This window comes from Drosophila albomicans, chromosome 3 (assembly GCF_009650485.2).
Source record: "Drosophila albomicans strain 15112-1751.03 chromosome 3, ASM965048v2, whole genome shotgun sequence".
In the NCBI taxonomy this organism is placed as follows: Eukaryota; Metazoa; Arthropoda; class Insecta; order Diptera; family Drosophilidae; genus Drosophila; species Drosophila albomicans.
Window position 1 is genome coordinate 446,751 of NC_047629.2, and position 23,539 is coordinate 470,289.

The 23,539-nt window shown below is 39.2% G+C and overlaps 1 protein-coding gene across 3 annotated transcripts in view; it reads right to left on the reverse strand.

Moving 5' to 3' along the window:
• Positions 1-1,085: 1,085 nt before the first annotated feature.
• The window catches only part of LOC117572796 (neurogenic protein mastermind), a 97,295-nt gene continuing 74,841 nt past the window's right edge, over positions 1,086-23,539 (reverse strand). For all 3 annotated transcript variants that reach the window (XM_034255899.2, XM_034255900.2, XM_052005984.1), the window contains 3 exons: positions 5,983-6,241; positions 4,785-5,912; positions 1,086-3,874 (listed from right to left, as the gene is read on the reverse strand). In XM_034255899.2, coding sequence (XP_034111790.1) covers positions 3,234-3,874; positions 4,785-5,912; positions 5,983-6,241 — 2,028 coding nt within the window. In that variant the 3' untranslated portion in view covers positions 1,086-3,233. The remainder of the gene's footprint in view (positions 3,875-4,784; positions 5,913-5,982; positions 6,242-23,539) is intronic.

Consider the following 23,539-nt stretch of genomic DNA (forward strand, 5'->3'; position numbering starts at 1 on the left):
GAATTACAAAAAGGTAAGTCTCGACAAGATCCTTTTGAATTTACAAAAAAAAAAACGATAATAATAATAAAATTCCTGTTTTAATTTAAACGGTTTCTTTTCATTGTAAGTATTTAATTGAGTATTGCATACTTTGAGGTTGCAAAAAGGATAATTTTTAGAAAATATGCCGGGTTTTTCCTGCCACATTTATAAAGGACACCTATTGCGAGGATCACCGGGACCAACTCTATCGATTGGCATAAAAAAATCATCTAAGAATTCAGCTCTTGTAATTTTTCAGTAAAAGTAAAGTAATGAAAATATATTTGGATTAAAATGGCTTGTAACCTGGAGAATCATAATCAAACTAAATTTCTTTGCTGGAAAGATTAAAAAACAATCAAACGACCAAAATCGTTTTAGAGAAAAGTATCCAAGTGAAATAAAAAATTTTGTTTATTTATTTACAAAAGTAATATTTTACTATTTTATTTTGTTATTTTCTTTTTGTCTGGTTTCCTTAATATGTGAAAGAAAATCTACAAATGGTTTTTGTTTGTTGGCATAATAATTCGTATTTCGTACAATTTCGATAATATTGCCACACAAATTTTGCTGCTCAACCCAGAGAACAATGTAACGATAAACCAAGGGACTTATACACCAATTAATGTGATAAAATGAATTAAACAAACCGGAAGGAAGCAGCAAAATTAAAAATTTTTAACACTTAATTCAAAATCATAGAAATATGAAATGATGAGCAAAATTTACTAAATTTTCATTTGCTTCGCTTTGAGTTTCGTGTTTTCATTCATTTGATTAATTTGGTTTGTAAATTGTTAAAGATTTCATTTGCTGTTGGCAGCTGTTTTTGCTTTTAATTGATATCGTGTTGCATCTGATCATTACGCTCTGGTTTGATTGGTGGCAAACATCTATAGTTGCTGCTGCTACTCTGCGGCTGCTGTTGTGGCACCACTTGGGGCACCAAGGATACAAGTAACTATCATTAGCTTGCTAATTTGCTTTCTCATTTATATATATATGTAATAATAATATGCCATATTGTATATAGTAATAATAATAATGTGTATATATACTATTTTTAATATATATAATTTGCGTTTTTCTTTCTTTTTTTTATAAACAAATTTGTTTCGTATAATTAATTACAAACTACAATTCGCGTATTATTAATATTATAATAATTGTAATAGTTAATAATAATTTTTGTTTTGCTTCTTTATTAGTGTTTTATTTTTTGTTTGCTTTATTTTATCTTTTTGTTGTTTTCTTTTTCTTTCTTTTTGTTTTTGTTTGTTTTTGCGGCTTAAATACTTTGGGCTACGCGTTCTCTTTAGGCGTGTTGTTTGTGTAAGTGAGTTGTTGATCCGTCTGATCTATATAGTCTATTGCATATGTATATTCTAGTTATGTACTGGCTGTATGTATGTGTGTTTGTGTGTGTGTGAGTGAGTGTTTGGAAGTGGCTCTCAAAATGTCTATGGCCTCTCAACTGAACTATTTTATTTACTTATGGAATTGCGCTAATTAAATGTCGTACAATAATTTCATAGCTGGAATCTCTCTTCGTATTTAACATTATTGTTGATTGCTTCTTGTTGTTGTTATTATTTTCTTTTTCTTTGTGAATAGCTGTGGGCGTGGCAGAGGCGTCACTTGGTAACACCAAATGCCAAACGCATTTAGCTAAATTTCTCAATTCAGCTTTTATATCGCATTTAATAATTGTTAGCGCTGTTCTTACAGGAATTCAACCATCCACTTTTAAATCGTTCATACATATCTATATATATAAGTATATATGCATGTATTTTATGTGTGTAGATATATATATATATATATATATATATATATATATATATATATATATATATATATATATATATATATATATATATATATATAAATTTATTTAACAAACTACTAATGTTTAGGGCGTTATGCACGATTTTCACTACCAAAAACTACGCGTAGTATTTTATAATTATAATTGTAATATAATTCTATATATATGTGTGTGTATATATATATATTATTTTGTATTAAATATGTTTTGTGGTTTGCGCTTTTATCGCACTTTTGCTCCTCGTTTTTAAAAATTCCATTTAAAATTAATTCTTTAAAAAAAATAATGTACAATAATAATAACTGATTTTCTGATTTCTCATATTGCATTTTCCAACAACATGCGGCATTCGTATTTTTTCGTTTTCCTTTTTTTTTTTGTTAAGTTAAATTTTTCTCAAATTGATTTATGCATGTGTATGAGTGTGCTTGTGTATATTTGTATATATATGTGTGTGTGTTAAGCAATTAAAATATCACCAATATTTTTGCTTTTTCCTTTTGCAATTTCTGCAAGTTTCATCTTTTATCGTTTTACTGTTTTTTTGTTCTTTTCTTTTTGCATTTTCTCGTTTATGTAAAAAATTAAATAAAATTAAATACAATATAAAATGTACAACTATGTTTTCTTTTTTTGTAGTTTTGTTTTGCTTGTTGCATTTTGTTAAAAAATTTGCTGTTGGTTCCATTTTTTGTTTCTTCTTGTTTTTGTTTTAGTTTTTCTTTTTGTGTTTTCTTTTTTAGTTTATCTGGCATTGCTTAAGTAAAATAAAATGTTGGATGGGCGGACTGTGCGCTGGGCGTGGCCAATTGCATTAAGTACAAATGTTTAAGTTCTCTTTGTGTGTGGCGTAGTTAGTGTATCTGTGTGTGCGTGTGTGTGAGGGAAATTCTTGTTATCTTGGTTGTATTTTCGTCTCACACTTGGTTCGAATTGTGTTGCATATATTTGCATATGTGTGTGTACTATATATACTATATAGTATGGAATGTCTGCCGCCTGCCACGCCCAGCATCCGCCCACCTTGGACCGTCGTTGCGCGGCAACCGTAGCCGGCAACTCTAGCGGCTAATAATACAGTGAAGTCCGAAATTATAGTACATCGAAACACGCTTATAAATTCACACGGTAACAAATAGGAAGGGGTCACGGGGGGAGAAGGGAGGGGGAGGAGATTAGGCGATAACAACAACAGGCAACAAATCAAAAACGAATAGGCAACAATTGGTGGTGGCCAAGGTGATGGTGGTTGTGGTTGTAGGTGTTGGTGTTGGTAGCTAGTAGTTGATGTCGGTTAGTATTATTTCTAGTTCGGACTCTATACTGGAACAACAACTGGCACTGGCACTGGCAGGACAATCGGAGGCAATCGGAGGATCTACTGCAAGATGTCCTGTATGTTGAAGTTATCATTGTCCAGCGAGTTGATCAGATCCTGCGTGGAGAAGTTGCTGTCGACGGGCAGATTGTCGAGGAATTCGAGACACAAATCATTCGAGTTGGCCACCACCGAGTTGATCGTCTGGCTGATTGAGCTGGCGCTGGCAATGGTCGCCGAGCTGCCCACCACACCACCACCACCGCCACCACCCGGCTGTGGTGCACCGTTGTTGTTGTTGGGTCCGCCGCCACCTGGCCCGCTCTGGCTCATCTGCAGCATCTGCTGTTGCTGGTGTGTTGTCGTTGTGCTGCTGCTCTGCACAAACTGTTGCTGCTGCATCGTCAACTGTTGCTGCGTCTGCGTCATATGCATGCTGGTCATTTGCATCTGTGTGGCCATCATGCCACCTCCAGCTGCACTCTGCTGCTGCTGCAACAGCTGTTGCATCTGCATGTTGTTCCCTCCACCGGGTCCCATGTGTTGTTGCTGCTGCTGCTGTTGTTGCTGGCGCATCAACTGCTGCTGCATCTGGGCGGGCGTCAGCTGCATCTGTGGTCCATTGGGGCCGCCCATCATGCCGCCGCCACCGTTGGGTCCATTGCCAGGCGCATTCGGCGCTCCATTGGGCATAAAGTTACCTAAAATGCGAGAGAATAGTATTAGTAAACGATCACCAGAAGTGATAGCAAAGAGAGCAGCAATAAATGAGCAATTGAATGACCAGACGAGAAAACTCAACAATCCAGGGTGGGATATTCGCTACTCATTTTCAATAATAGCACAATAGTGCTAAATTATTGTTAAAATATATTAAATAAATATGCCGAAACAATTATAAAATATACCATAAGCTATATTTATAATATTAATATGCATATGTATTTAAAATATACCACAAAGTGAAACATACACCGAAACAATATACCAAAAATACTAAAATATTCCAAATGCTATATTTCTGTGTCAATATACTTCTATATTTAACACATAACATCCACTATTACACTAAAACAATGTTAAAAAATATTAAAATATGACATAAGCTATATTTTCTATATATGTAGATCTATTTCTGCATTCAAAAAGTATACCATAAAATGAAACATATACAAAAACAATATTCCCAAATATACTATAAAATATCAAAAACTATACTTCCTATATCGATAGACTTCTATATTTAAAATATACCAAATACCAAAACAATACACCAAAAATACTAAGGTATACCAAAAACTAAATTTCCTATATCGAAATACATACATACTTATATATTCAAAATATCTCATAAATTGAAATATATAATCGTGACTTTATGAGTGATCAAGAGACTATTATAAAAGTGTAAGCTAAAAAGAGTTACTTTAAAAGAAAAGTCAGAGACACTTGCAAAGTCTCCGTGCAAAAAAAAAATTCAATGTAGTTGCACAAAGTTCCCCTCTACATATTTGTTGACAGTTAAGTGAAACTAAAATATCACCCATTAAGCTAGGTATATGTACATGGTTGCATTCAATTGCTCATTGGTCCCAGCTACAATCAGCTTACCTCCATTAAAGCCGCCGGGTCCTTGTCGCATCGGCGCACCTGGTCCTGGGCCGCCGAAGCCCATTTGTTGCTGCTGCTGCGTCATCATCATATGTCGCCACTCCTGCTGCGAGCCCATGGGCATGCCATCGGGCGTCACTTGCACATTAGGCGGCCGCTGCTGAGGCCCGCCCATTGGACCGCCGGCGCCACCACCATACGGACCGCCCGGCACACCGCCCATGCCACCGCGTGGACCACCGCCGGCGCCGCCATGCTGTTGCATGTACATGGCCGCATGCTGGGGCCGCATCATGGGGCCGGATGGTGGTATTGGTTGTTGGGTCATGCGTCGCATGGCCGCCGCTTGCGCTGCGCTGTTGGGGAAGCGACCGACGCCGCCGCCATTGCCTCCGCCACCGCCGACAGTCTGCTGCATCATCTGCGCCTGCATCAGTTGCGCCTTGGTGGCATTGTACTCGGGCGGAGGAGGACGTGCTCCGGACATGTGCTGCTGTTGTTGTTGCTGCTGCTGTTGCTGCTGTTGCATGGCCTGGGCGCGCATCATTTGTTGCTGCTGCAGGAATTTGGCCTGATTGGCAGCAGGTAAGGGTCCGCCATTGCCGCCCATCATCATTTGGGCATTGGTTGCACCGCCATTGGGATTCATTTGCATGGGATTCATTGGTCCTGGGCCGCCCATCTGCATGCCCGGCATGCCGCCCATGGGTCCGCCAAGCGGATTCATTGCACCATTGTTGGGACCACCTGCGTTACCTGGCACTCCAACTCCAACGCCTACGCCAACACCCAGTCCAGGGCCAACGCCTACGCCGTTGCCAGCACCAACACCGACACCGCCAGGCGGCTGTTGCTGCTGCTGCATCAACGGCACATTGCCACCAGGACCGTTGGCATTGGCCGCTGCTTGCGCTTGAGCGGCAGCCGCTGCTGCTGCTGCCGCCGCCGTTTGCGGCTGCGTTTGACGCTGACGCATGTTGGGCGGCACTTGCTGTTGTTGTTGCTGGGCAGCTGCCTGTTGCTGCTGTGCGGCTGCAGCAGCTGCTGCCGCTGCGGCCACTTGTTGCTGCTGCTGTTGTGTGAAATTCATGCTTTGACTTTGGGAGAGAGAGAAGCCATCGGAGGGTACTGCAAAATGTGTGGAAAATAGTATAATTAAATCACAGATTCATTATCGATCTATGCATTTTACGCTTACCGTTTGAATTGTTCATGTTTTGATTTGGTTGCTGCTGTTGCTGCTGTGAAGCGTTTGGTCCGCCGCCGCCATTGCTGCCGTTGGCGCCCGCATTGCCGCCATGCGGCTGCTGTTGCTGCGGATTGGGGCCGTTATTGCCGCCGGGCTGCTGTTGTTGCTGTGCCGCATGCTGCTGGCTAAAGAAGACGCCCTGCTGAGCGGCCACAGAGACGTTGCTCTTCATGTCGCCGCTCAAATGCAAATGCTGACCAGCTGACACCTGCGTAAGCAAAAGAAGAGAGAGGAGATAAAGGTCAATTGCAATTCAATAACGTATTCATTTGTTGTAATTAAAAAGTCACTGTTTCTGCAGCTGATTGTGCAGTTATTCCACAGATTACGTATACGCAAATTACGTACATATATTCATCTTAAAGATCTTTAGAGATCTAGACAAGTGAAAGATTTTTTGTGAATGGTGGCGAGGTTCACAAAGTTATTAAGCAAATAACTTGTTTAGTTAGTTAAGTAACAATAAAATTAAAATTCTCCACCTCTGCTATGGTACTGATTACGTATACGCCAAGTGAAAGCATAGTTAAAGATTGTTCAGAGTGTAAAAGAACTTTTCTAATAGACTTCTCAAGTAATCAAAATTTCACTCCTTTGACAATATACAATCTAAATATACATCTACTCTACATCTTTCACAATTACGTATACGTAGTGTCTGCACAAACGCGTATTGAATATTCGTATTCTTGCATAAAAAGCATTGATTGCCTTGCGCATCCCTTTTGACGCAACAACAAACCATACCAAAGATTTCAACGATTGCCGCATAATCTAACATATTGCCAGCAAACACCTTGACTCTTTAGCTTGGCACCTAATTGCCAGTAAGCCGTCAGATTTCACACTTCTCGTTACTGTCTGCGACTACTGTCCCTGGCAGAGAGTGGAAATCAAAGATTTTAAGTCTATGCCTGGACATGAGAGACAGCGCGAGACTCAGATGGAGAGAGAGCATAGAGCAGGCAGGCCACCTACTCCATTTGCAGTTGTCTTATTTGCTGTCAGCCTCGATGCGACTGTCGACTGTCGGCAGCAGACATTGTGGCCATCAGTAAGGATGCGAAGTGTGTGTGTTTGTGTGTTGGACAGACATGAAGTCTACATTCGGCGTCTGGCACTGCTTTTGAAGCTTATTATCGCCCCACCAACTGCATTCGCATCCGCATCCGTGTCGCATTTATGTCTGCTGACGATGCTGCCAAAAAGGCAGCCAGAGAGTGAGAAAGTGAGGAAGAGGAGATGGGGAAGGCAGCGGAAACACAACATTGGGGCATAAATCTTTGGACACTTTTTCATAGTCAACTTTACCGCGCAGCCATAACTCCGTCTTTTACTCGATGCATTCATATTTGCAATTTATTTGTTATTGTAATGGATGCCACAAGTGAGAGGGGCAAAGCGAAGGGTGCGGAGTGTTCCACACTTCGTTTGCATTTCAATGCCATGTTCGTGTTCATGTCCGTGTCCGTGTCCGCTGATGTGTGAACCCGAAACTAAAGGAAATCGTTTGCCCCTGGCCAGGCACCTTGTTGTGGTCCGTGTGTCCGTGTCCTCGTCTGCGTTTGCGTCTGTTTCTGCCACAGCCGCAGGGACTGTGTCCTCGTCCTCGTCATTGTCGACTCTAGACTTAACTCGACGCATAGGCAAGCCAATAAATCTTGGCGACACGACTTCAGCGTTAGCGTCGACGTCGACGTCAGCTTCATTTCGTTGTTGTGGCCTCGCAACTAGCGCCACAACTGTGGCGCCCCGAAAAGCGCACTAAGCAACTTTGTGCGCCCGTTTTGAGTTTCTGTTGCTGTTGTTGTTGTAATTGCTTGCTGGCTTAATTTATTGCACACATAGCAGTGGCATGCGTGTGGCATAAAGAACACTGATTAAAAGTCATGGACTCGCTGAGCTAATTGAAGTTTAGTGCCACAACAGCCACGCAGTCGCAAACTGTTGCCATTGACCTGCCATAAACCCCATTTCCCTCCCCCCGCTGCTGCTGCTGCTGGAAACAATCGCTCCAAATGCTGAGCCATAAATCATTAGCAAAGGTGAGAAACGTATGTGGATGCGACCAATGGCAACTTCTATTGTTCGTGCTGCTGCAAGTTGCAACACCTGCAATTTGTGCGATAAGCAGAGATGCTTATGAAAGCCGTCAGCTGACAGAAGATTTAACCAGATTCGTTAGCTGAAGTCGCAATACAAAGACAGTCTCGAAGGAAATGCGTAAACGAGTGTGAGATACTCTATATAAACTAACATTTAATCAACTAAAAACGTCGAATATAGAAATGCTAAAATTGTAAATTAACTTCTGAGGTTCAAAAAATAATGCAAGTTTGTGAGCAACTTGTTTTAAATATTTTTGTATAAATTAATTTTAGAATTGTTTGGTTTTACATTTATTAAAACTTTTTTGAATATGCATAAAATATAACAGAATTATTTGCATCAACTAATTATGTAAATTGCAATGCTGAAATTGCAACTGAATTTCTGATATTCTTGGGACAAAATCTGTTCTTAATTCTTGGCATATAAATATAATTGATATTTACAAATTCTCCCGATAACATTTTTAAAGTTATTAAATAAATAAATGGGTTTGTGTAGAGCTTAGGTATCTGGTATATTTTGTACTCTATGAAATCAATAGCATATCGATATACCATATGTAACCTTCGATATATTTTGGTATTTTTTCAATATACTGAAAACTTGGTATACTTTGAATAATAATGTAGTGTAGTGCTTTAATTGACAATGGGTAGAGTGTATCAACCACCTACATATCAATATACCTTCGGTAAATTTTGATATCCTTTCAGAATACTAATTTGTTAAATTTATAGGGTTATCTTATCACCTTTTTCCTTGTTTTAATTGCTGTACTCACAACTATGCATAACTTTTTCATGTTTATTTATTCTCCACTCAATCAAAACTTTGTGAAAATGTCAAGCAACTCATAGTTGAAGTTGATGGCAACGCAAGGCATATCTTTGCACTGCATGCAGAATACTTTTATTGCCAAGTGACTTTGAAGATGAAAAATACAGGCAACATAATTATTGTATTAAATTTCTTCATTCTGTTGGCCTTTGAGAAATGAAAAAGACAGCATCCCAAGGGAGAAGCCAGCCAAAACTGGTAAATGAATAAAGAAATTCTATGCAAGCTGACAGCATGAATAATCCAATATCTAATGTGAATGTGAATTGTGAGAGAGAGATTGATTTCATCAGCGTTTCATTAGAAGAAGCATGCAACATACATTTGAAGCGAGTTTCTTTTGATATGCACGCAACTGACACAGGCAACTGGCAAAAGCTGTTCAAATCCTTTTGTGAGGACTCTCCACTCGTATAACTAAGTCATTGGGCAAACAGCCCAGGGTAGAGCAGCATACCTTTAGAACCTTCAGATCGGCAGGCAAGGAACGACTTCATAAAACAAATCATTACAGCCAGCTTTCATAAAAGGGCAAACATGGCGCAGCTAGAGGCCCAAATCTCTGCTTCCCTTCCCTCTCCCTGCCTACTTCCGTTTCCGCTCTCCGCAGCCAATGGGCAACGAATACATGCATAAAATATCAATAAAAAAGCAGAAAAGTTTAAAGGTAACTTCGACGACTTGGCGTTGGCGTTAGCGTTGACGATGTAACCACGACAGGAACAGAACTAGCAGCAATAGGAACTGGAACAGGACCACGGACGAGAAACAGCAGGACGTGTCTCCCTCTCCCTCCCTCTCTCTCTCTCGCTCTCTCTCTCTCTACTTTCTCGCTCTCTATAAGCCGTGCGCGTAAATCCTTCGCTATTACCCCAGCGTCGCCATATTGATTGCGCTGGAGACAAACCGGGCACACACACACACACATACACACATATAAGAGAGCTGCCACCCACACATGCGAAGAGCAAGGACTCGCAAGCAGGAAATGCGCATTTGACAAGCCAAAAAGATTGCCGCATGCCACCGATGTCGCCTCTACCTCCCCCGCCCCTGCCCCTGTCTCCGTTGCCGTCAAGGGAATGATATTTGAACAGAGGGCAAGTTGAATGCTGGTTGGCCAGCGATGGTAACTGGATGGGGGGTGTAAGGGAATCTGCCGCCTTGCATATAGACTTGACAATGATATATGTGACTATGCCACAATGTGTACTGGTGTGTGTGACATGTGAGTGCGTGTGTGTGCGAATGTATGGGGAAAGGGGCAGGGATGCAGGGGTGCGCTCTACAAAAAGAAATGAAACTTCAACTGAGCCTCGGGGGCTGTTTCTTCTTATATGCTCGTTCTTCTTCTCGTTATTGGACCCCAAGACCTCACAATCATAGTTGAAATCCGAGGACACAACTGTACCACAAATCAACACAAAAACCAAAATAAGGCGAACTTGTTGCCCAGCACTTAAAATAATTGAAAAGCAACGAAAAATATATACGGATACATTTTCGCATTGTTGTTGAGAATAAATCTTAATGTTAAGGTGAATGTGGCTCGCTTTTCATTTCTGAGCCAAGCTAAATCCGCCTGCTATGTAAACAAGGGTTGCAACATCAACAATAAGAGACCCTTGACATTTACATTAAGTTAATGGTCAATATCATTATTAAATAGTTGAATTGTTAACAGCAAGTCAAAAAGTTTATATTCCCTTGAAGTTTGCCAAAAACTTTACATTATGTTAGATAACATATGTTATTAATATGTTAGTCTACACTAATATTTGAAATTGCATACAGAATATAAAACCATTGAATATTGTGCAGCTGATTTATATTGATATATATCTATCTAAAGCTGATTTAGCATACTTTTGTTTTTTGAAATAAGATGAAGTTTACAAAGTTGTTGATCAATTGCATTGCCTTTCACTTAAGCTGACAACATTCTATTGCCGCATGAGCGATGAGCGCCAAAAAAGCGACTACATTAGCAAAGCTGCGGAGATAGGAGAAGGGGGTTGGGGGGCGTGACGGAGTCAACGATAATTGAAGTTACTTAAAGTGCACACAAAGCAATTGAAGCAACAGCCACCCACACTCATCGAATGCATTTGGCAGAGGCCCAAGCTGAGAGTCAATGAAATTAGCAAAAGAACACGCCCCCAAACGCCCATTTGTCGCCCTCTCGTCTCTGCCACCCTCCTTTTGTCCGTCCTTGGCAAACTCAAGCCTTGAAGGACATCGCAGCCCCGCTACGCGAATTGTCTGTGCGCCGCTTTTCCGCCTCGTCGATGTCTCTTCCTCTACTACTTCATGTTTTTTTTTTTTTTTGTGTTGGCATGGAAGCCAAAAAATCCAAATGAAGCCAAGATAATGTGTCGTCCTGGGCAGAGCAAGGCAGAACATTGAGCGGAGGACGGACGGGGTAGGGGAATGGGGACTGTCATTGAATATTTGTGTGACATAAACTAGCTTCTCTGTTCCGTTCCGTTGCGAGGTGTCCACGATACTTAACGAATTTATGACAGCGACTGACTAGAAAAATCAGAAATATATATATACATAGATTGCGAGACAGAGGGAAGGAGAATGTTTTGGGGAGCTGAAATCTCATTTGGCGAATTTGATTTTTATACCCGCTACCCATAGGGTAGAAGGGTATTATAACTTTGTGCCGACAGGAAATGTATGTAACAGGTAAAAGGAGGCATCTCCGACCCTATAAAGTATATATATTCATGATCAGCGTCAACAGCCGAGACGATCTAGCCATGTCCGTCTGTCCGTCTGTGTGTCTGTGTGTCCGTCCGTCTGTCCGTATGAACACCTAGATCTCAGAGACTACGAGAGATAGAGCTATAATTTTTTTTCGACAGCATTTGTTATGTTTGCACGCAGATCAAGTTTGTTTCAAATTTTTGCCACGCCCACTTCCGCCCCCGCAAATCAAAAAAATCGAATAACAAGCGTAATTTTAAAGCTAGAGTTGCAAATTTTGGTATATATATAATAATAACTATAGTAGTTATGATTCCTGAAAATTTGGTTGCGATCAGATAAAAATTGTCGAAGTTATAAAAGAAATACTTTTGTATGGGCAAAACGCCTACTTATAAGGGTCTTAGTTACTTCGGCTGACAATCTGGTATATTGAGCCGTCTATGGTATATTTTGAATGCGGTACTATATTGATATACCAAACACACCATTTGGTATATTTTTAGTATTTTTTAAGTATTTTCGGTATATTTTCAAAATGATACCGCAATATTTTGCCTTTATTAAAAATGGGTAGCGGGTATCTCACAGTCGAGCACACTCGACTGTAGCTTTCTTACTTGTTAATTGATGAGGAAGTGAAATCGGAGAATGGGAAGCTAAAACTTGATAATAATCGAAAGTTGATGTGATTAGTTTTAGTATATAAGAAAATGAACGTAAAGTATTTATAAGTGGATTTCATTGCTTTTGAAATACGATAATTCAGAAAACTTAAGTTAAAATTATTGTGACAACTTGAAAATCATTATATTCTTTGTATATATTTTTTTTTATACCCGCTACCCATAGGGTAGAAGGGTATTATAACTTTGTGCCGGCAGGAAATGTATGTAACAGGTAGAAGGAGGCATCTCCGACCCTATAAAGTATATATATTCTTGATCAGCGTCAACAGCCGAGACGATATAGCCATGTCCGTCTGTCCGTATGAGCACCTAGATCTCAGAGACCATAAGAGATAGAGCTATAATTTTTTTCGACAGCATTTGTTATGTTTGCACGCAGATCAAGTTTGTTTCAAATTTTTGCCAAGCCCACTTCCGCCCCTGCAAATCAAAAAATTTGAATAACAAGCGTAATTTTAAAGCTAGCGTTACGAATTTTGGTATATACAGTAATAGCTATAGTAGTTATGATTCCTGAAAATTGGTTGCGATCAGTCTAAAATTGTGGAAGTTATTAAAGAAATACTTTTGTATGGGCAAAAACGCCTACTTACTAGGGGTCTTAGTTGCTTTGGCTGACAATCTGGTATATTGTGTCGTCTATGGTATATTTTGAATGCAGTACTATATCGATATACCACATTTACCATTTGGTATATTTTTAGTATTTTTGCAGTATATTTGGTATATTTTGAGAATAAAACCGCAAAATATATTGCTTTTATTCAAAATGGGTAGCGGGTATCTCACAGTCGAGTACACTCGACTGTAGCTTTCTTACTTGTTATTATTGTCGTAAACATCGTTTAAATCTATTTGTTCATTTTTGATTGGTAAAATAACAAGTTCAATTCGCCGTTTTCGTTTATCGTAGATTTTGATCATTTTAAGCCACCTTTGTATTTTTAGTATCCTATTAACTTTATTTGAAATATTCCAGATTCAGTTTCATACATTTTATATGTATTTTTATTTAAAATTTGAATAACACAAAATAAATTTACCTAATAAATTTTAATAGTATTTTAACGTTGAAGACAATAGACCGCAAAAGAACTAATAATCAAAAATGGAAAATGTAAACAAGGACAAACTAAACTAAAAGAGAACAGAACAAGAACGAAATTGAACATCTGAACGGAAAAAACCGATGGAGGTGAACTTATTCAGTTCATTCGTTCGGCAAATATATTAATATATAAACTTAAAATATAGCACATATGTTCATATACCCGAATTAGTATATTAATAATAATAGTGAACTGATTCAATTCAAGAGAAATATACACTTCATAATCAGACTAACAATAATATATGCATATATCTTCAATTGCAAAGTGCAGGCTGAGTTTCAGGAGTTTCTCCCAATTTTAAGCACGCTCTGAGAACTTCTGATGGATTCCATCAAACTATGGTAAGCCCGAAAATCAAAGCAAGCCTCGGCTCGAATCTTTGCGAGGGCTGCGAGTTGAACCAGTTAACCAGGCAGCTGGATTGCGTTGCAGTCCTAAACAGGAGCTCATTTCGAATCCCAGGGGTGGCTGTAACTTTCACCAAGCTCGACAACAGAAACGAAATTCGCTTTTGTTGCAAGCATATCAGGCAACGTTCGTCGAGCGGTGAATGCCCCAAAGGATTCGACTTTGCAGGCTCGAGGGCAAATGTCAAAATGTGTGCAACACGCACAGAGGAAAGAGATGCAACTATTGACAGCACAGCATAAAAGAGAGAAAGAGTAAGAGAGAAAGAAGAAAGTGAAAGAGAGATGTGTGTGATGAAACTTTTGAAACAGTTGCAGTTAGCACACAATGCACAAGGGGGGAAGGGAAAGAGGCCCTTTCTGGCAATGCGGCGCATAGTATAGACACAAAGAGCTTCCAATCTCAGTTACCATGCCCAACCGCCCACTCTGTATGTGTGTGAGTACTGCAGCATGTCAATGATCATAAATTAAACTTGCAATAATTATAAATTAAATTTTGGCATAAATGGGCATGAGAGCGAGCGCCATATGCAAACAGCGGGCACAGGGCAAAGAGCAAAGGGAGAAGCCGAATCGACATTGCCACCGAAGGGGGCACAAAGCGAGCACAAACGAGACAAAGCAACAAAACATGCAACGACTGCCGCCTGTAGACCCAAATGAACTGCACTACATCACACACATACATATACACAAACGTATATGTAACTAAGCGTGTGTGTGTGCATCTTGTGGGCGAGGTTGGGGATATGTCCGCTTAAATCATTTGGGCCGCTTTTGTGGGCCGTGCACTGCATTCGATTTGTAACTTTGTTGGTTTAATTTAAGGTTCTGCTCATTGGACAACATGATGCGAGCCACTACACCAGATGCTTACCACACACACACACACACACACACATACACACTCATAGTGAGCACTCACACACTCATTTACAAGATGGCATTTACACACCTGCACAATTTATGAATGCATTTTAATGGATCGCTTGTCAGAGTTAATGGGCTTGGCAATATCGTAACGAACAAGTTGCAAATGACATTGCCAAAAGCTCTCTACAACATTACGAAAGCTTCCAAGAATTTAAGGGTTGCGGTATATCTTGGACGGCGATCCTGAAGATTATTTATAATCATCGAAAACATTTCATTACAAAATAAACAGCTCAACCCATTCTGAATCAATTTCTTATTTTGCATTCAACGCAAGTAAATTCTAGGAAATATAAATTTTGCTATTCTAATTATATTTCTCACGTCAACAAAATAGATCATTTGTATGGAAATACTTCATTTATATGATATATTAAAAGATAGTTCAAGAGTAAAAACAAAGTTTGTTCGACATTGGTAAAAGCGTAACAAAAACATTGCAAATGAATCTATTGCTTATTTTACATTGAACACTGATATAAACTGAGATTCTTCGAAATTTCCCACGTTAACCAAACACATCATTAATAGAAAGATGTTTTTGATTTCATCTATAAACTTTTATACTATTTTACTACACTTTGCATTACGCAAGTAAAATATGTGTTTGCTTTTACATTGATTTCAGTTATGGCATCAATAAATGCAAAATCAAATGATTAAATGCAATTTAGAAGCCATCAACTATTTTGTTAATGGATAAATAATTTGTGCTGTATTTTAATTTGTTTCCTTGTTGCCAGGTAATGAGTTTAGAATTAAATGTAATTGTTGCTGTTGTTGTTGCAAAATGCGCTTAATTGGAGAAAACTGAGATTATTTATTGCGTGCAATACAAACAATATCAATTGAATATTTTCAATAATTTTCGCAATGATTGCGAACTGATAATGAGGCATCGACAAAAACAATTTTAGCTAATTGGTTTACGGCAGTGTCATTATTTTATTATTGTACATATTGTTGACGACTTCCTCAAAGCAAAAACAGTTGATGATCAACGACAAGAATCTCTCTCGTGCCAAAGATTCGCTCATGCTTATAACGAGGCAATTATCTGTTGTTTTCTGCTGTGATAAGGCAGCGACGCAGTAACGATAATAACAAAACAGAGACAGCAGCAAATGAAGAATGAGCAGAAAGAAGCTCGATGTGAGTCAGAGCATAAGCATCTGATAGATAAAACAGCTGCATGGCAACATCATACAAAGCAATGAGAAGAGTAGAGAAAAGAAGAAAAGAAAAGACGTCGACGCGATGGCGACGAATTGAAATCAAAATAGCAATGAGAAGAATTCTACTTTGGCGACTCTCAATGCTCAATGCTGAGTATACAGCTGTGCTGTGTGTAGTTGCAGTGTCTACAAAACATCTGCCAGATACAATTTACGAAGAAAAACGCCAACGAAACGCGCGCGACTCGCTCGCTGAGTCACAGCGCGTTTTTGGCTCACCAGAGAAACAGCCAGCGACGAGCGCGATATTAAAATGCCAAACGCTACGTGCCGAGTGCCTAGCCAAGCAAAAGAAAGCGGGATGAGAGGAAGAGAGGGGTGGGGGGTGGAGCCGAAGCACTGCATGGAAATTGTTGCAATTGCGAGAGAAGAGTTTATTGGGGAGAAATACCCAAACCATTTGTCACTCAAGTCCGCAGCAGCAAGTTGCATCCTAATGTGAAAAGAACTCGAGGAAAATTACTTTCAAGTGTGATATAACACTTTTTATACTGCGCACTATTTGGAAATGAAACAATGTACAGTTACAGTTATGTTTTTAGGGCTTTAAACGAGTTTAATATGCAGTCTATAGACAGTTTAAGCTGCAGTTTGAGCCTTATTAAAGAGACGAGAAGAAGACAAAAAAGTGAAGATGAAGTAACAGAGAGAATGCAATAAAAAGTCAATATCCACTTTACTCATTGACAACGATTCACTGAGCCATTTATCGATTCAACTTATACGACATGTGCTAACAAATTTCAGTTAAAACTTTCCCACACAATATTTTTATTTTGTAATAATCAAATGATAGTTCGTTAGTTCTATCGATGCTTTTAATTTGCTAAACTAACAAAGTTAGTTTCAGCTCCAAACTCTTCAAATACTTTTATTCATTTGTATAGCAAAGTTTCATCAGAGTGAAAATCCTGAATTTGCATATTCTAGTCGTGTATCACAGAATAAAATAAAGAAGTCTTGCATAGCTTAATTATCGATCGATATAGAGACTAAACGTTTGCACAACATTTGCAAATGCATATTTGAACTACTTTTTGCCGCGTCTGCGTTATTTCAATTTTCGCGAGTTTTGACACGGCAATGCAAAAGAGTTCAACATTCATTAATGCATTTACACACACACTTTTCAAATAGTCACAAAAGCCAACACAACAAACGCACAACACACAATCAATAGCACGAAATGAATGCACAAAATCGGGCCAATGATACATTGCAAAATTCGCAAAATTCGCAGCATTGAGACACCTGCGATTCTCCTCCCCCCTCACACCCTTCGTTCGACCTTAAAAAGTCCCTTCTCTGGCGTTTTCACACTCAACTGAAGCTCATCAGAAATTCAGCTGGCTAACAAATGAATTGGATTTTGCCTTTGGCTTTTGCTGTGTTTTTCGATTGCAAATTTGCAAAATTTCCCATTGATTTGCACTAAATGCAAATGACTTGGCCAATGGCCGAAAGGATAAAGAGGCGTGCCAAACGCTCCTAAAATGCACACTAAAAATCGAATGCGAATGAAGCGAATAGCAAGCATAAAAATCCATTCAACCAGCAACGGAAAAAAACAAAATAAATAAACACCAAACCAAACGGCAATCGTTAAAGTTAATTACTTAATTTATTTGCCCAACCGCAGCACAACACCAACAACAGCTGACAATCGCAAAGGGTTCTAGCCTGTTATTGCTGCTCCCGCTGCTGATGCATTAAAATAATAAGCAATTAATAATAATAAAAGCAAACAAAACATTTGGCCACCCGCAAATGCGGCGGCTTAATAAAAACATGGTCAACAAAAAGTGCAAAGGGTTTATACGATTTGAGAGAAGCGATGCAGAACAGAAGCTTAGCTGAAACATAATGTTTATAAACTATTCGAAGAAATTTCAGAATTCATTTTCTGGAAAGTCTTTTCCCACCTCTTGTTTTCATCTAGAACCTTTTGAATTTCCACATTTGTTAAACAGAAATATCATTTAAATAAATATCTATTATGTATTTTAAATGACATGAAGTTTGGTCACACTTTTTTAAACGTCTTTAATAAAGATTTGTAAATGTGACAAAGGTGTTGCATACGAAAAACAAAGTGAAATTAAAATACAAATTAGAAATAATATTAAAACATTAAACCAAGTGACAACAGAATCGAATTAGCTGCATGAAAGAAACACGTAGATAACTTAGTTGTACGATAATAATTTTAAACAATTTGTGGTTGAACTTCAAGAATTATTATTTTCTATAAGGACTTTTCTCCTTTTTAGTCTATTGAACATCCTCATACGTTAAGTTAAAATAGATTTTATTAAGATTATCAATGAAGTATTTTTAAAAACATGACCTTTGGCCACACTTTATTCTTAGCTTTCTCTTTTATTTCGTGAATGTGGATGTGAATGAAAACATCAATCCAGGTGACTTATTTATTAAGTTTTCAATTGAGTTTTACCACAGAATCCAATTAGTTGAATAAAACAAACGACACGCAGATACTCTTTCGCTTGTTAGTGTATTTAACAGCAATTGCCACTCATACTCGTGTCGACCATTTACATTTTCAATTACTTTGCGCAAGGACTTTGAAGTGACGAGCGTCAGACACGCACCTATTCCTTTCCCCTTCCTCTTTCCCTTCTCATTCATTTTCGCCTTCCATTTCTGCTTACCCTTTCTCATTTTGCTATCAGTTTGTGCCGCCCTGATGTGGGCCATCTCGTTAGCTAGTTTAATGGCTTGGCCATAGTTTTGTCTGTTGTACGCAATGGCGCTGCCTCTTGCTAAGATCAAAAGTGCGACCAGACGACGACGTAGGACGACTGACAATATAAAATTACACATACGACATGCTGTCCAGGTGGGTTAGCTATGTACGTATGTTCGTTGTCTGTCGCCTGTTTGTTGTGGTTATATTAAAGACCCTGTGTACACGTGTGTGTGTGTGTGTGTGTGTGTGTGTGTGTGTGCGTGCTACTTCATGTTGTGCTTTTTGTTTGCCCTTCTATATTTTTAATTACAGGCGTTGTCCTTGTCACATGTGCAGAGGCTTTGTTGCGCGCTCCAAAGGCACAATTTGTTCTTTTTTTGTTGGAGAAGAGAGTGCGAGAGAGCCGCCCTCTGTCTTTATGCTCTCCGTTTTCCGTTTTCCGTCTCACATTTTCCATTTTATGTTTTTTCCCCATTTCGTTGTAATTGAAATTGGTTGGCTCACTTTTTGAATATTTTGCCATATGTTCAAATTACTTCATTATTAGCGCAATAGGAGGTTAAAAAGAGCACTGACGCGGAAGAAGACAAAGGACTGCAGAGTGGTTGGGTGAACGTTTAACATAGAAGTGAGTTCTCGTCTCGTTGATATTATTGATTTTCCTTAGTGACATTTCTGCAGTCGACAGTCAACAGACGACAGCAGAGAGTCGACGCCTCGTTTATTGTGTGCTTAACTCCTTGAACTATTTTTAAACTGTACTTTATTGTTCTTAATGTCGTCACAAACTTCACATGAGTCCAAAACATATTTAACTCCACGCTGGATACGTACAATATATGCACTCTATTTAAGTACTACACATTCTGATGTTAGGCATTAAAAGTATTTATGACTAAGTAAAAGGTTATTGCAATGAAAGTTTCCTGCTTCCTCATGTAATGAGTGTTCACAAAGATTCATTTTATTTTATAGCCTCAGCAATTTTATGTAGCTACAAGTTTATATTTATTATTGGTTTATTTCGAAGATATTCAAAACAAAATGAAATTCTATTATTCTGTCAAACGGGGAAATCCAATTACAAGATAAAAGTTATGTTTTTGAAGGCTCTTTTTTTTAATATACAGATCACACAACTAATTATGAGATATACTCTCAGATTATAACTCTTTCTCAGTGTTTTTGTTGGTTTTTTTTTTGTCGGATAATCCCGTTCGATGTAATCTTTAGGGTGCTGCTGAAGTGAGTGTGTGCGTGATTATAATGCCACGGCAATAAAACAAGGCAAATGTAAGTAAACACAACTTTTTGCTTTGCCACACTTGGGCACAGTTTGCCACTGGTCCTCCTTTCCCCACTCCGCTGCCCTCCCACTGCCTTTCCAATTGTTGTTGAAAAAGTAATTAATTTGATAAAGTGACTGGGACCAAAACGTTCTGGGCCAAGTGGGCGGCCCAAGGTGTCGTTAGAGCTGGGAAAGGCGCTTGGAATAAGCAAATGTAAAGTGTGGGAAAAAAGAGAGAGCGAACAAGAGTGAGATTGGCAATGGGAGAGGGAATTGAGGGGGTGGTGCAGGTCAGACATATTTATGACCAAATATACAGCAACAGATTGTGCGTCCTGTGGTAGCAGTTAATGAAATGAGCTTTGCTGTTTTGACACGGCTGGCGAACGTTGCGTATACGCAACATGCGGCGTCGCCACCCAAAATGGCCATTCAAAGTATTCTTTAATGTTGCATGTGTTTGTTGCTATTTGGCTTGTTTGTTGTTCGTTGTTTGTAAGTGTAAAATTCTGTGACAACAGCAACAAATTTTAATGGAATTTCAAATGCTGTGTGTTTGGTTTGTTTATGCGAGAGAATTCTGGTTGCCAGTTGCCAGTTACCAGTTGCCAGTTACCAGTTACCCTTTCGCATTTCTCTCTCTCACTCTCTTGAATGTCTCTTTGTAACAATTTGCACTTGACCAATGCTTAACCCGTTCATATGCTTTGCTTCTCTCTGCCGTTGACAGTTGCATAGAATAAAATGATTTTTATTATTTGCATGTTTTACTCACACAAACACTCGCACATTTTATATGGATTTCTGTCTGGAGTGGCATGAAATTTAAACAAATTGTGCAAACACTTTTTGATATACCTCATCACAGACTCAACTACTATGCCATGCTATGCATATCCTTTACTCTATTGGAGTCCTTTGCTCTTTTAGTCTAGGCCAAAATAAATAAAAACTAATTTGAATATTCAACTGCAGTCGGTGATGATAACAAACTTTGAGCTGGCCTAAACAAATGCGGCTGCAAGTTAAGCCAAACTGACTTGAGACAAGCAAAAAAATATTTTTATTTGCAGTAGTTTCATGCAAACGACGTGCGAATACTCTTTTGATTCTTTTAACTCATAAAAAAGTTTGCCTAAACTAATTCACTAGCAAATAAAAATTTCTTATTTTTATTTCTAGTTATCTTTAAATTACATGTTGCATTAATTAAGTTATTTTGGCTAATTTAAGTGTGTTATGATAAAGAGTATGCTATAAAAAGGCAAGAAAATATCCGTACACTTATATGAAACTCAAAGAGAAAATTGGCAAAACATTTTGTAAATCTTTTGGCAAACGACTCGAGCTCAAGTTGAAATCGCTTTTTATGCCTGGCAGCCTATAAATATGCGACGTGAGCTGATTGCAGAGCACAAATACACACACACACACACACACGCACGCAGAGTGACTCGTATAGACTCGAGTGAAGCAAAAAGTGTTGCATACTTTGCAGCGTCCGCAATGTGTCCGTTGTGTCGCGGCGATTTGTCTGTTGGTTGCGACTATGGGAAGATTAGAAAATTAAACTCAGCTCCGGCAGGCGAGATAAGCGAGTGAGAGAGCGAAAAAATGGCGACAAGAAATTATAGAAAGTAAAATGAAAGCGTCAGAGCGTCTCGAACGAAGTTTCGTTCATTTCAAATAATATCCATTTAAATAGATTAAAAACTTAAATATTTATATATGGATATGTATGTAAAAGTAGTAGGACAAGGGTGTGTGTGTGTGTGTGTGTGTGTGTGAGAGAGAAGGGCGGGGGACAAGCGCGATGAATATGTATGGATAATTCCCAGAGGGCCCTCAAGGCTTTAAGCCCGATGCCACCTCGAGAAGGTGAAAGTATTAAAAGTACTTGCCACTTGCCACGCTTCACGTTCATCGCGCTGCGTTGTTATATGAAGCAGATTACATGGCATAATAATCACAACGACGATGAGAACTCAACACGCACACATACACTCGGAATGAGCAGCAAGGCGATAGATAACTGCGATGTTGCAGCAGCAGAGAAGAGAGGAAGTAAAGGAAAGAAGACAACTTGGGGTTAAGCACACGCGCAAATATTAAATTTTATGCCACAGCGAATGAAGTAAACGGAAAATGTGTAGCACAAAGTTCATCTATATAGAGACAGAGAAAGAGAGCGAAAAGCAATTGCCATCAGAGCTGAGGAAATTTTTATTGGTAGCCACCGTCCAGGTGTTGAACTGTGTGTTCCCAAGGGGCGAAGCTAACCAATTGGAAAATAGCCAAAGCCAAGTTGAAGAGAGTTCGAAATTAAGCTGTAAATTGCTGGCCAGCCAACTTATAGATGCATATCGGATATAGATCGGATAACTAACTATCTGTATCGTATTATGCGATAGCTCACTTTGATGGCAAATTTCATTACCTAACAGCAGCCACTAGCTGGGTGTCACCGCCTCTGGAAATGCTTTCAACGCATTAACGCTGTGGCAACACCTGGCGAAAATTGATTGAAACGCAGCCGAAACTGATGAAAATATTACGAAACTTCTTGGCAGCCAGCAGTCGTCAGTCGTCAGCCAGCAGCCAGTAGCATTGAGGTTGACGGGCAAAAAAGAGAGTGAACGCGAAAAATTTCCGCAAATATTGCGATGCGCCAAAAAACCCATCATCAAACTCAATTCCCACACCGCGCCCCCTCCGTTCGTCTCCTCATTGCTTGCCACACACACAGTGTTACAGTTGCACAGCTAGAGGCGGAGGCGGAGGCGGGGACGGGGAGGAGTGCGGCAAGTGCCTACCAAACGAATGGGAATATAAAAGGTAAATAATGTGACCTTTGAGAGCATCAAATGCGTTGTGTAATGGCAGCCTAAAACAAAATGGCGGGCCGCGTTTGATAGGATGTGCCTAAACTGGGGGCCACTACAACAATAACAGCAACATTTACCGCCAGCAAAAGCAACTGAAGTGTGGGGGAGGGGGAGCTTTGAATTATGAATGCAACATGAAAGCGGCAACCCTGGCATAGATTTTATAGGATTCTGGGGCAACTGGTGTTGATGCTGCTGCTGCTGCTGCTATTGCTGTTCAGTTCGTAGTTCGTAATTTGTTGTTAAAGTTTCGTATCGTAAATATCGCAGGTGATTTTTCTAACAACAAATTACTGCGAAAGTTTTCGTTGATCCCCCCAAATGCAATTGACTTGAGTCTCCCAAAAACAGAAAAACAATAGCGAGCACCATCGATTGTTCGACTAAAACAGTCGACATTATTTGCCAAATGGCATCGTCTAAGCAACTAAGCAAAAAAAAAAAGAGAAAAGGAAAGAAGAAAACGGAAGCAGCAGCTCAACGTACAAACCCTCTAAACACTTTTGCATAACTTTATAATAATCCTCAACTGAATTCGCCTTACTGGACAGACAAACAGACAGTAGGTAAAAACGGTCAA